General features: G+C 42.0%; 1 protein-coding gene across 7 annotated transcripts in view; it reads right to left on the reverse strand.

Annotated features, from left to right (window-relative positions):
- The window catches only part of LOC136885883 (myotubularin-related protein 3), a 339,670-nt gene that overhangs the window by 64,098 nt on the left and 263,470 nt on the right, over positions 1–12,102 (reverse strand). For all 7 annotated transcript variants that reach the window (XR_010861633.2, XR_010861634.2, XM_067158568.2 and 4 more), the window contains 4 exons: positions 6,247–6,557; positions 4,714–5,085; positions 3,534–3,774; positions 1,850–2,040 (listed from right to left, as the gene is read on the reverse strand). Coding sequence is in view for 5 of the 7 variants with exons in the window: in XM_067158565.2 (XP_067014666.2) it covers positions 1,850–2,040; positions 3,534–3,774; positions 4,714–5,085; positions 6,247–6,557 (1,115 nt within the window). In the remaining 2 variants the exon portion in view is untranslated. The remainder of the gene's footprint in view (positions 1–1,849; positions 2,041–3,533; positions 3,775–4,713; positions 5,086–6,246; positions 6,558–12,102) is intronic.

A 12,102-nucleotide genomic window follows, 5' to 3' on the forward strand; every position in this document is an offset into this window, starting at 1 on the left:
AAGCTCAGTAGCCCTCTAGTTGAAGTCTCTTATCAGCTCTACTGCGCATGCACGTGGTCGTTGTGTAAGCCCCAGCTAGTTCATTTGTAAACAGATTATGCCGTACAACACATGTACAAAGGGCACTAGGAAAATTCTGCAATGTGAGTGAACGCTTTATAGACTTTTTCAAAATAATTTCCACCACACTAGATACACTTCTCCACACGCTGAAACCAGTCACTGAACCAATTCTGCCACTTTTCTTCGGTTACATTTTCACACTTTTGATCCCATGCTGCCAGATGCTCCTCGTCGGATGCAAAACGCCACCCTTTCAGCTTCATCTTGACTTCTGGGAAGAGTGCGAAGTCACACGGGGCAAGATCAGGACTGTATGGAGGGTGATCAAGCACAGTCAACCCTGATCCGGCAAGAAAATCCATTGTTACATTAGCATGATGTGCTGGAGCATTGTCGTGATGCAAGAGCCAAGTGTTGAGCCGTGACCTTGTACGGAGCTACTTGAGAGCCTGGATGACCTGAGGCAGACAAGTCTCACTGTACCACTTCGCAGTAACTGCCCTTTGTGTTTCTAGCACAACCTGAGTCAGGATACCCCGTTTAGTGAACAATACTGCAATCATCCTTTTCTTCAATGACCTTGACTTTCGCACAGTCACAGGAGTACCCTCATCTTCAAACAGCCACACCTTGTTCTGGGATTTTGTTGGGACATCGTAATAATAAAGCCAAGTTTCGTTATCTGTACAATGCTATTGACATTACGCTAAGTCCCATTTTCAAACTGTTTTAGCATTTTTTCGGCACGATTTCACTCTATGTGCCCTTTGTTCCTCTGAAAGTGAATGGGGCACCCAAAGGAAACAAACCTTTCTAACATGGAGATGGTCGTGTAGAATTGAATGAATAGCTGATGCAGGGATGTGGAGGGTCTCTTCTACCTGCCGATATGTCAACCGCCTCTCTTGCTGCAACATTTTCCTCACAGCTTCCACGTTTTCCTCAGTCACTGATTCAGACGGTCGCCCAGAACGAGGATCGTCTTCAACCCCAAAATTTCCCCTCTGGAACTCTTTGTACCAGTGGAAAATTGTTGTCCGATGTGGGCAGTCTTTCCCCAGCACAGGAGTTATTTCCTCCAGGCACTGGTCAACAGTTAATCCACGAGCAAAATTGTAGCGGATAATTGCGCGATATTCACCTTTAGACCACACTGACATCTTAACTTGCTTTCAATCCCACTGCTTGGTAACAAATGGTGTGAAGGTCGTGCCTTAATGTCTGCTAGACCGGTTTTCACCCCTCACCATAACAAGGGTGTCCAGCCAACCGTTTCTGCGTATTGCAAAACTTTACTAGTGCCCTTTGTATAAGGGGCTCCGCTCTGCTACATAGAAAGAATTTTTAAGTGTTTACAGTAGATTACCAGCAATGGACTGTGGAAGAAGTTGTTAATAAATCACTTCATCTGGCTGCTATGTCTGCTTGTGGTGTTTGTATTGCTCACAATGAATTTGAAGTTTATGGGAAGCCACTTTCTTGTATATCATGTATTGTGACGATAGATGAAATCACCCTGGGTACATTTACTGCATACTTCTCTCTAATCACACTATAATTCACCAATGTAAGCCGACAAGCAACAAGAGATAAATAGGGCCAGAGGAAGTGTAGCCCAGGTAGAAAAGGATATTTTCCTCAGTTTTTGACTTGAAGTATAGTCTTCCGATCAAACATATTAGTGGACATATGTGAGTGAACAATTTAAGTTGTTCACATGGAAGCAAATAAACCTCTGTATAGCAATACGATTTATGTCAACTAAAGACCCAGAGAAAGTTCTTACTTCGATTGATCTGCAGCTGCTGCACATAGCTGTCTCACGGCATGGAAGCTCTTCCTGATAGAGTGGATATTAGCAAGGTTCATGAACTGGATCTCGCAGCTAGGGTAGTACTCGGGACATTCACAGCCTCCACCACGAGCACGGTTTGCAACAGCTGTGGTGTACGATCGAGCATCCATGATCAGAACTTTCTGAAAAACCAAATAAACATAGGCATGACCAACAATGTGAATGGAACCATACTCTTTAATGTAGTGTTTTCGCTGAAAGTGAGAATGGACTGATCAGAGCGTGCTCAAAACTCGCGTCTCTCTAAATCATATGCTTGCATAACCCCCCCTCCTTTTCATTTTCCACTGTTATTGGGTAACATAACTGGAAAGCCTTTCAGTTCGTCAACATCACTAATTAAAACACTAACAAAAAGTGGGGTTCCCTTCCTCTCGGTTAAAACTTTCATAGCCCATAGCCTATCATAAAGGTGCACAGATGCCATGGAAACCTCAAAGTGCAGTGAATCTGTAATTAGGGTTGAAGTAGAACTCTTGTCTAATACAGATCTATCATAAGCACAACAATAATGTGCCTTATCACAGGTTGAATACTTCCAAATTAAAGTATATGAGGCATCTGTCACATAAAGAGGCTGTGTGTCCACCAGTGTAACTATTCTTGAAACGATTTTTTCTTTACTTTAAGAACAAATTTGAGTCATTGTACAGATGCAACAACAACTGGACAACCAAGGAATGAGCATTTCGTATTTGATCTTCACATCATAAGGCAACGGCCACACCTGCATGATTTCATGCTGTGTTACTGCGTCAAAAATGCACCACACTAGCTTGGATGGGACTGGCCACATACAGCGTGATTTCCCGCCGCAAGACAGGAGATAAGGTGAGTCTTCAAGGTCGCCAGAATGGGCTGAGGTCCATTTGGTTTGCAGGTTTTCCCGTTCAGTGGTTGGCCATGCTTATGGAAGGTACTGTGTCAAGCATCTAATACAGTATTTTTAATCCTCATATCACTATTTCATGCACAGATTGCACCCAATATTTTAAATTATTTTAACTGACGAAACATGAAATATACTACTGGTTATATAAAACTTTCTTTTCACTGAAGAATAAAGATTTTTTTTTTCATTTAAACCATCTGTATTTCACCCCAATATGCCTGTCATTTGGAATGGCTCACCTTCCAAAATGCTGGCTAGCACACTGTTGAGTTACCAAAGTGAGGTATTTCAAGCACAGTGCAGTGACAGTATACCAGTATACTATTTACTGAATTTCCCTGTCTAGGCAACTGAAAGAATGTTCCTAAGAGGACAATGAGTTTCCTTTCCACTGATTGAGAATCCATTGTTTCATACAAGGGCACCACTATGCTCATTAGTCTGCTTACAATGGTACCTCAAAAGTGTACTAGCCAGTATTTGGGAAGGTGTGCCATTCGAACCAATGAGCTCAATGGCACACAAAGTGGAACCGCTGGACTTTAATACTGAGAAGCTGGGAATCTTCAATGTACACATTCTCAATCAGTGATAAAGAAGCAAGAAAACTTAAATTTTACCAACTTTGAAATAAGATGGTTGGCCAGCGTCTCCACTGAAAGCTTATTAAAATATTTGCCAATTTTACAAGGAATTATTCTGAGAGCGTTAAAACTAGATTACCTTGTTTTCATGCCTGGCGAAAGGACTTTCGGTCAACTCCTCTGGTGGCGTGCTCTCCTTGGTTGGTGTAGAAGTTAACCCGTTGCAGTTTGTAGCATCAACCAAGGTACTATGCCCACGGTCATATGCACATGCATCGGCAATGGCTTTCAACAGATCCTCATCTTCCGAGGAGCGCCAACCAAGCCACCCTACTTCTGGCTGACTGCACCTTGCGATAACTGCTCCATTACCCGTGTGCCTGAAAATCAGATGCAGCTAATATGATAAGCTGACCTGAAACAAATCACTGGAATGCCTGCATGCAAATACAGGGAATATGAAAACTACCATCTGGATTTTGAATAAAAAGGAAGGGAGCATAATCTTTAAAAACAAGACATTGCAAAACTTTTTTAACCAACAAATGAAGGAGAATGGAGAATCAAGCACAACTGATAAATAGGAGAACTATTTGAAGACATAGTGTGGCAAAGGTATAGAACAAGAGACCGAGATGATAAGGGAAGAGAATACCATGATGCAGTGTACTAGAAAGAAGGTGGCCCATAAAAGGACCTAAAACAAGAAGGTGGGATCAGGTCTGGAAAGATATAAGGATGGACCTAATGGTAGCGGTGTGTTAGTGACGTCAAGTATCCACTAGGGTACCAGTTGCCATAGCAGTAGGTAAATTAAAGTATTCAGCATGCTTCATGCCTGCTATGCCTTGCTGGTGAGATTTAGTGTTTACAGTGCACTATGTCTTCTGGTATGGGCTATATCAAATTTGTTACTTTCATTGACCTGTCTCAAGTCTCACCCTTGGCTTTGACAATATGAAAGTGACTGAGGTATGAGTAATGCTAGTAATACCATTCCTTACGTAGCCAGTCCCTGTTATGAATGGTGTGAAAATATCGCTCATAAGGTCGGTTGGTGCATACATTTCAGTGGGCTTGGCAGACTGATATGTAATAGCAACGGCTGGCTCGGTGAGGAAAGCAACGGGAAACTACCTCACTCCTCATTTCCCTAGTACGCCTCTTCAGTGACGCCTAGGCTATTTATGACAGCTGTTGGCGGAGCTGCAGAGGATCAAACCAGCCTTCAGGCTGAATACCCAACATACAACATACATACATCCTGCCTGCTATTTTAAATCATTTAATGAAATAATAATGAAGCCTATAAGCCTTACCTCCATACAACTGCTGGCACCCTACGAGCACTACGGAACCTTGCTGCTAGTTCGAGAGTTTCGTCTGATATGCAAGCTGGGACGAGGAGTTGCCGTGGGTACGACTGACATAGCTTGTGATCAGCGTTGGCATTAGAAACACGCCATGCACAGTGAACGTCGAACTTCAGTCTCTCCACTTCTCCTCGGAACCCATGCGGACTGCACATAGCGTCGCGGCCCAGCCGAAACTGAACTTCTTCCTGACCTTCCTCATTCAGCCATGCGAAGAATGCAAATGCGAACAGATCTTCAATCCCTTTAGGAGGAGCTGTCGCTCTGTGAAGCCTCCGGAACCAGTCCAAACAGTGTTCATTGGTGGTAAAGGTCAGCCTAGAGTAGAAAATAAAATTTAGAGACAAAGAAAACACAGTTACACAATCTCAAAGGTAGTATAACTAAAGAACACAACAAATCTTCTGAAATTAAACTCAAGAATATCAAAGATTTAACATAAAAAAGCAAATCAGACAACATACAAATGGTAATAAGAGCTAAAAATTCAACATTTCAATTGTTTGGTATCCTGAAAACAAAATTTAAAAAGACAATTAGAAACAGAGTGGAAAAATAAGTTGTAACAAAAATATATCGGACAGCTTTTGAAATTAGGTAAGTTCAGACTATTAGAATGATGTTATTTTTAATTCAACGCGGAAGGCTCACTGGCATATCCTCCTTTATCTCGTTATAAAAGACATGATATATACAATATCATAAAACAGAAACTAATCTTTGACAGTAATTATATGATATAAACAAGGCAAAGAAATAACATTTAACTGGGGGGAGAACAAACCATTACAGAAACATTAGATGTTAGAAAATCTGTAACAAAACCAAATACGCATTTATTATAAAATAAGAGTACAAAAAGAAATAGACTTCTCCATGCAGCTGATATTAACAACTAATTTTACAAAACTTATCCATACATGCATTATTTCACCAAGTATTAGGAAATAGCCTATGGACCTACAAGTCTAAACTAATGGAAAAAAGTGTCATTCTCAGGAAGTTGATCTAAATCCTTTCAGTTTCTAGAAAAAGCATTGGGTGGGGTTTCCAAGATTTTTCAGCATTTCTAAGTTACTTCTCTGTTAAAAGCAATGAGAAGTTCCTTACTTGGTAACAAAAAGGTATCTGACCAGAAAGAATAACTTTTCGTTCAAAATTTCATGTACATTAAGTGTAATCATAGAGTACAGGCTGCTAAAGCCAGTATTATGTGAAAAACTTGTATAATTTTACTATGTAAGGTGGTGGTGATTATTGTTTTAAGAGGAAGTAAAACTAGGCAACCATCCTCTATTTTTACTATGGAAGAACTCAGCGATGCTGTGGAAACATGATAATCACTTCCGCAATATTCTGGGGTGCTAAAAATGGCCTTGAATTCTAACGCTTAATAATGTAAACATGTAAAAGTGGGTCATAAGAATCACAGAAGAAAAATAGTAAAGTACGTGAGAAGAGTGCAAAGTAATGGCTCACCTCAACGATCGGGCATCCTTACAGCCGACATGTAAGAAGAAGATATCCCTTACTTCAAGCTGTTCAATAAGACCGAGGGGCACATTGTACTCTGTATCCTTCAACTGCAGGTAAAGTCTGTAGTTGGATAGAGCCAGGACACCATCTGCTGTACGTCCTAGGAACTCCACATACTCTCCACATAGTGGTGTGAACGGTATCACCAGCCTCTTGTCCTCTGTCTCTAGCGGTGCCTTGGGAAACACCTCTGATGCTCTCACATGGCAGATAGACTGCAGGCTCGATGGCTGTTCCGAGCCCTCCATGATTATCTGAAAGGACACAGAAGTTAATACATACTCTAGGAAACATTCGAAATATCACAAATATCATCTACTTTTTCAGGATTATCCTCCACTTAGCCTCACAAGAGATTCAAAATAAAACCATCTGTTCTACTCCTGTTGTGATCTCATTTCTATGCTCTCCCCTCATGAGATGTTGCCACCTAGAGCAGTCTCCTGTTCTCTGTAGTATGTGGAGAGGTAGACCAGTGACTATCTACTCATAAACAAACCATCTACTTGGTGTTCTTCTGAGGCCATCCATTTTGCCCTGAAAAATATTTTTGAAATTCTGCTCTTCTCTCCTCAAAATGTGCCCAAAGAATTGCAGGTAGCCTACAACTGCATGGAAATATAGCCATTTCGTGATGATTAGTTCTTTGATGAACGTATTTGTTCTCCATCCCTACTATTCACAGCATCCTCCGCCAACCCCATAATTTGAAAATGGTGGTGGTGGTGATTATTGTTTCAAGAAGAAGTACAACTAGGCAACCATCCTCTAATACTAATCAGAGAGAAAAACTGATGATGATGATGCTTGTTGTTTTAAGGGGCCTAACATTGAAGGTCATTGGCCCCTAATGGTACGAAATGAAGGAACCCAACAAAACACAAAACAAACAAAAACCAGTGGATCGGGCTCAGTAGAGATCGAAAATAACATTATTACGGACCAAGCAACCACTTATAAAGCACAATGATGCTTGGTGTCTAAAGGGGGTGTAAAATCCAAGTCTAAGGCCCCACAGAATGGTACATGTCGCGAGTAAAATAGAACCATGGTATGTGTCATGTTGGGGTATTAATCAGAAGTAGCGAAGACTCACGGTGTTCCACAAAAGATGGTACTACTCACAAGTATTGTACTTCGTACAGGTAACGCAGACCTATGGTGTTTTGCACACAATGGCGCCACTTACAGTCAACGCAAACCGATGAGTTTCCTCACCTAGGTGTTCTAGTCACGGGTGCCGGTCCCAAGGGCCCCGTGGTGTTCCTCACATAGTGAGTACTAATCACAGGCTACGCCCAGACCCGCGGTGTTGCCCACATGGGTACAACGCATGGGTACTGGAATCCACCCTGCCAGGCTTTTTACTGCAACGAATCACAAACCTATTTCGTACCAAGTTAGTGATACTACTCGCAAGTACATGCAACCCATGGTGTTCCCCGCATGATGGTACGAATCAAGAGTAGTTTCATGGTTCTAATTCATTCATCCCTTGGTCGCCCCTTTCAGTCGCCTCTTACGACAGGCAGGGGATACCGTGGGTGAATTCTTCGTCTGCCTCCACCACCCACAGGGGGTGTGTGTTTGGTCCGCGAGAGGTATTTTATTTCCCTCAAGTCCGCCGGCAAGCCGGTTAGGACCCCCCTATCCGCCACCTGGGATGCGCCATGTGGGAGTATCACCTCTCCCCCTGCTACGCCTGCGTAGCAGGTTCGTGGGGAGAAAAACTGAAGGGGGTCGACAGTTTGAAAAATGAAGGTATCTGCCAAAGAAAGACAAGGGTCACGATTCGAAGACCAGCTGCTGTCTAATGTAGTTTTAACAGCCCAGGTCTTGCCGTCGTACAACAAGAGAGACCACCTGAGATTCAACCATATGCCTCCTTGTAGATCTTGAAGGAAAGCAGCACAGTTTGTTCTGGGCAATTTGAGACAAACTAGCAGCGTTTCAAAAATGTTACAGTCTTTAGGCTGGGAAGATTTGGGAGTAAGGAGATGAGCTGTTTGAATAAACAGTATGTTCCAGGCTGTCTGCAGTGAGAGGGCACAGAATGACATCAATAGAAGAATAAGCTTTAGTGGAGTTTTTAAAAGTAGGAAAGATCATAACATGACATTAAAGCTGGAATTCAAGAGGAATGACTGGGGCAAATATTCATTCAAGTAGTTACCAGGGGAGACATTTGATCAAGTTCCATGTTTTTTTTTTAAATTATCTAAAAAAATCTACATAAACAACTTACCGGAAATCTACTACCTGGCTGAAAGCCCTAAATGCAAATCAATGGTGAATGAATGTGCCAGAAACACAAATTAATGCATTAAAATATGTTCTGCATCAGAATTGAACAATACACTGAGAACAGGTGACAAACATATACCCAAATGAAAGCCTCAATAAATCAAGGTAGGAAGAAGAATAAGGATAACTCTAATATGTTTGTTAAAATGAGCAAGAAAAATTTATCCCAGGGCATTCACTTGAAGTATTCAAGCTAGGGTATGAACCAAGCATAAACTATGCATTCTAATTACGAGAGCGCACTGCCAAATGGGTTATACCTACAAGTGTCGAAAAAAACTATAATGAAAAACTTGTAAATCAAAAAACTTTAAACAAAACATGAATTCTATCACACTTTTGCTGCAGTAGAAGTTCCTTTTACTTACAGCATTTAAGTTATGAAAGCCAATGAATACTTTATGCTTCACCCTAATGCAACTACCTTATTTCAAACAGAACACTTGCAAGTGGGTTCCAAACAATTTACAGCACCTATTTAATCCATACCTGTACACTTCCCAACACCTTTATTCATTTTTAACTCGTCTCTTCCCTTTTCCTGTGTCTATTTGGCTTCCATTCTTATCCCACCCTTTCTACATTAAGACTGCGGGTCTGTCAAGGTGCTGATGCCTGTCATCCTGATGAAGCTGGAAAGCAGAAATTACTTGCCAAAGGTTGATGATGGCCTGCACTAAATTATGTTCAGGAGTAAGAGCATCTGTTGGAAAGTGTCTGTTAATCTCGTCAAGTGGTATTTCTGGTTTAGCATGGTTCACAGGAGGCCTTCCAATACCAAGGAGAACTGGGATTGATGAGGAGAGATACCATCTAACAACACAGCAGAGTATGAAAATGCAGAAGTCCAGCTTCTTGACTGAATACTCAATGTAGTGCCCTTCGGTTCACAGGGAGATGGGTTCGATTACCGGCTAGGTTGGGGAATTTACATACATATGACATGTAAAAGCAACTTCTGGCTTGGTGAGGAAAGCAACGGGAAACTACCCCACTCCTCATTTCCCCTAGTACACTTCTTCAGTGACGCCCAGGCCATTTTTATGACAGCTGTTGGCGGAGCTGTGGAGGATCAAACCAGCCTTTGGGCTGAATACCCAACATACAACATACATACCTTATAGACAGTTATGCCTTTCAACGTTCAGTCTGCAAACCTCTGGGAATAATTTTCTGAGCTCGGTAAAGTCATGAAGCAGGATGCTACAGTCCAAGTGAGGATCTCTCCTCTAACGGGTTAGGGACCACGGTGGATTGTATAGTCCTAGCTGCCGAGCACAATGAGGGCCATGACTCAGAATATGTCCGAGATGCCCACTCCCATTCCGTAGCAACTGGTATCCCGACTCCCAAGACCACTTAGTAGGCCACTCAGCCGTTACCCATGGTTCACAAACTAGGACGTGACTACAGTAATGGGGAATTTAACTTTGGTTAGGGACTGAGTATGTGTGTGTCTTAATAAACACCTTTCCTTTGATATACATGCAACACTACAAACTACCACAGAAACGCGATCGTGAATTCTTCCCCTGACATAGGGTTGGCATCCGGAAAGGCATCTGGTCGTAAAACTAGGCTAAATCCACACAAATTGCCGAACCCAGGTAATAAGAGAAAAGGTCAAGAAGAAGATGTGGAGACAGTTCTTGATCTTGACAAGGTTCTTCAGTATGGTTGTCTCGTCTCCAATTAACAAGCCAATAACATCAATGTTTGCAATACCATACACCTGGTGATAGAACGGGATGTTAGGCTTGTTATACCACCATTTTCTTAATTTACTTCATTTGGCTGATTGCCACTGGACTCTTAACCGAAAGCTAGGATCAACAATGAAAGCTGATGCATTCTTGAATGGTACTAAATTGTCCTTTGTGTGCTGCCATATGGTGCTCACCAGTAAAATTAATTAAAACTCAACACAGATCGTCCAAGAGACCTCTTTCTCTGCCATCTGGTAGAGCAAAACAGAACATCAAAATTGATATGCAGCAGCCCAAATGACTTCTTCTTAGATCACCCTTATCCAGGGAGTTCCTGGGTTGGGCTATGGACCTGCATCCACATCTCACACCTCCCTGGAGACAAGAGATGTGTGTCAAGTCTGGTGATTTCCAGACTAGTGAAAGGATAATGGCTTCCTCATTCAAAGAGCTACGAACTTATTTAAAACCAGTTAGTTCAAAACCCTGTTAAGACCCAGGTGCGTGTATTTCATCTTAGGAATCGGAAAGCTAACAGGCAACTGATTGTGGAGTGGGGCGGGAGGCGATTGGAGCATTGCTTCTTAAAAGTACCTTTGAGTCACCCTGGACCGCGTGCTAACATACAAGGCACACTGCATTTATACTGGCCAAAAGGTCTCATCCCAAAACAATATGTTTCGTAAACTTTGCTTGACCAAGTGGGGTGCATACCCAACAGTATTGAGGACATCTGCTTTGACTCTCAGTTTCTCTGCCACAGAATACGCAAGCCCTGTTTGGTTTGATTCGGCTCGTACAAAGCGGGTGGATGTAGCTTTGAATGAAACCTGCAGAGTAGTTACAGGATTACTGAAAGCAACCCCTACTGAGAAACTTTACTGCCTGGCTGGGATTGCTCCCACTGATATTCGGAGGGAAATGGTGGCAAGATATGAGAGGACAAAGGTAGAGAACAAGAGGCAATCACCCGCTATTTGGACTTTGAGCACCTCCTAAAAGATCAAAATCAAGGAAGAGCTTCCTCAACATCTTTACAACTTTAAACAAATCAACAACAGTGCACCGAGACCTGTAGCAAAGTAGAACACAACACTTTTCGGAGTGGATGATACCTCATGAATTTCCACCTCCTGAACATCAGCTCAGCTAGGCTACTTGGAGGTCACGTAATCGTTTGTGACTGCAGGGAAATACAAACTACTCCACACATGTGTAACTGTCAAATATGCTCTGTCCAATGTACACTTCAAGACCCTATTCAAGCAACCAAAGAGGGTATTGCCGTCGCTGATTATTGGATGGACTCTGTGGCACCGCGCAAATTATAGTGTGTTTAGTGTAACTGTTGAGTATTTATATGTTTATTTGTATTGTATCAACACTCTGACATGAAATAATAATTGTACCGGGGGTACACCTCTGTCCGGTTGAACTGCGCACCTTCTAGAAGGTCATCTGTGAAATTTATCTCGAACTAATGTAACTCAAGATACTTGGACATTCAACCATTAGATGTAACTATTATCGGCCTATCTGCACCCCTGGCGAGATTAAGGACAACTAATTCTTAAGGGAATTTCAATGTTTTGAAGGTAGCAAACCTTAAGTTTTTGTAGAATGTTTTTTTAATGTGTTGAAGTTGTCAACACTCCTACGGCCTCCTCCTTCCTTAGTTATTAACCAATCAGGAAGTTTGGCCATATTTCTCTACCCAATTAAAATTAGGGGTGTGTACAGGCATCCAGCCTATCTATAAAGAGTTCTGGAACTTTCCCCTCTGAGATAC

This window comes from Anabrus simplex, chromosome X (assembly GCF_040414725.1).
Source record: "Anabrus simplex isolate iqAnaSimp1 chromosome X, ASM4041472v1, whole genome shotgun sequence".
NCBI classification, from domain to species: Eukaryota; Metazoa; Arthropoda; class Insecta; order Orthoptera; family Tettigoniidae; genus Anabrus; species Anabrus simplex.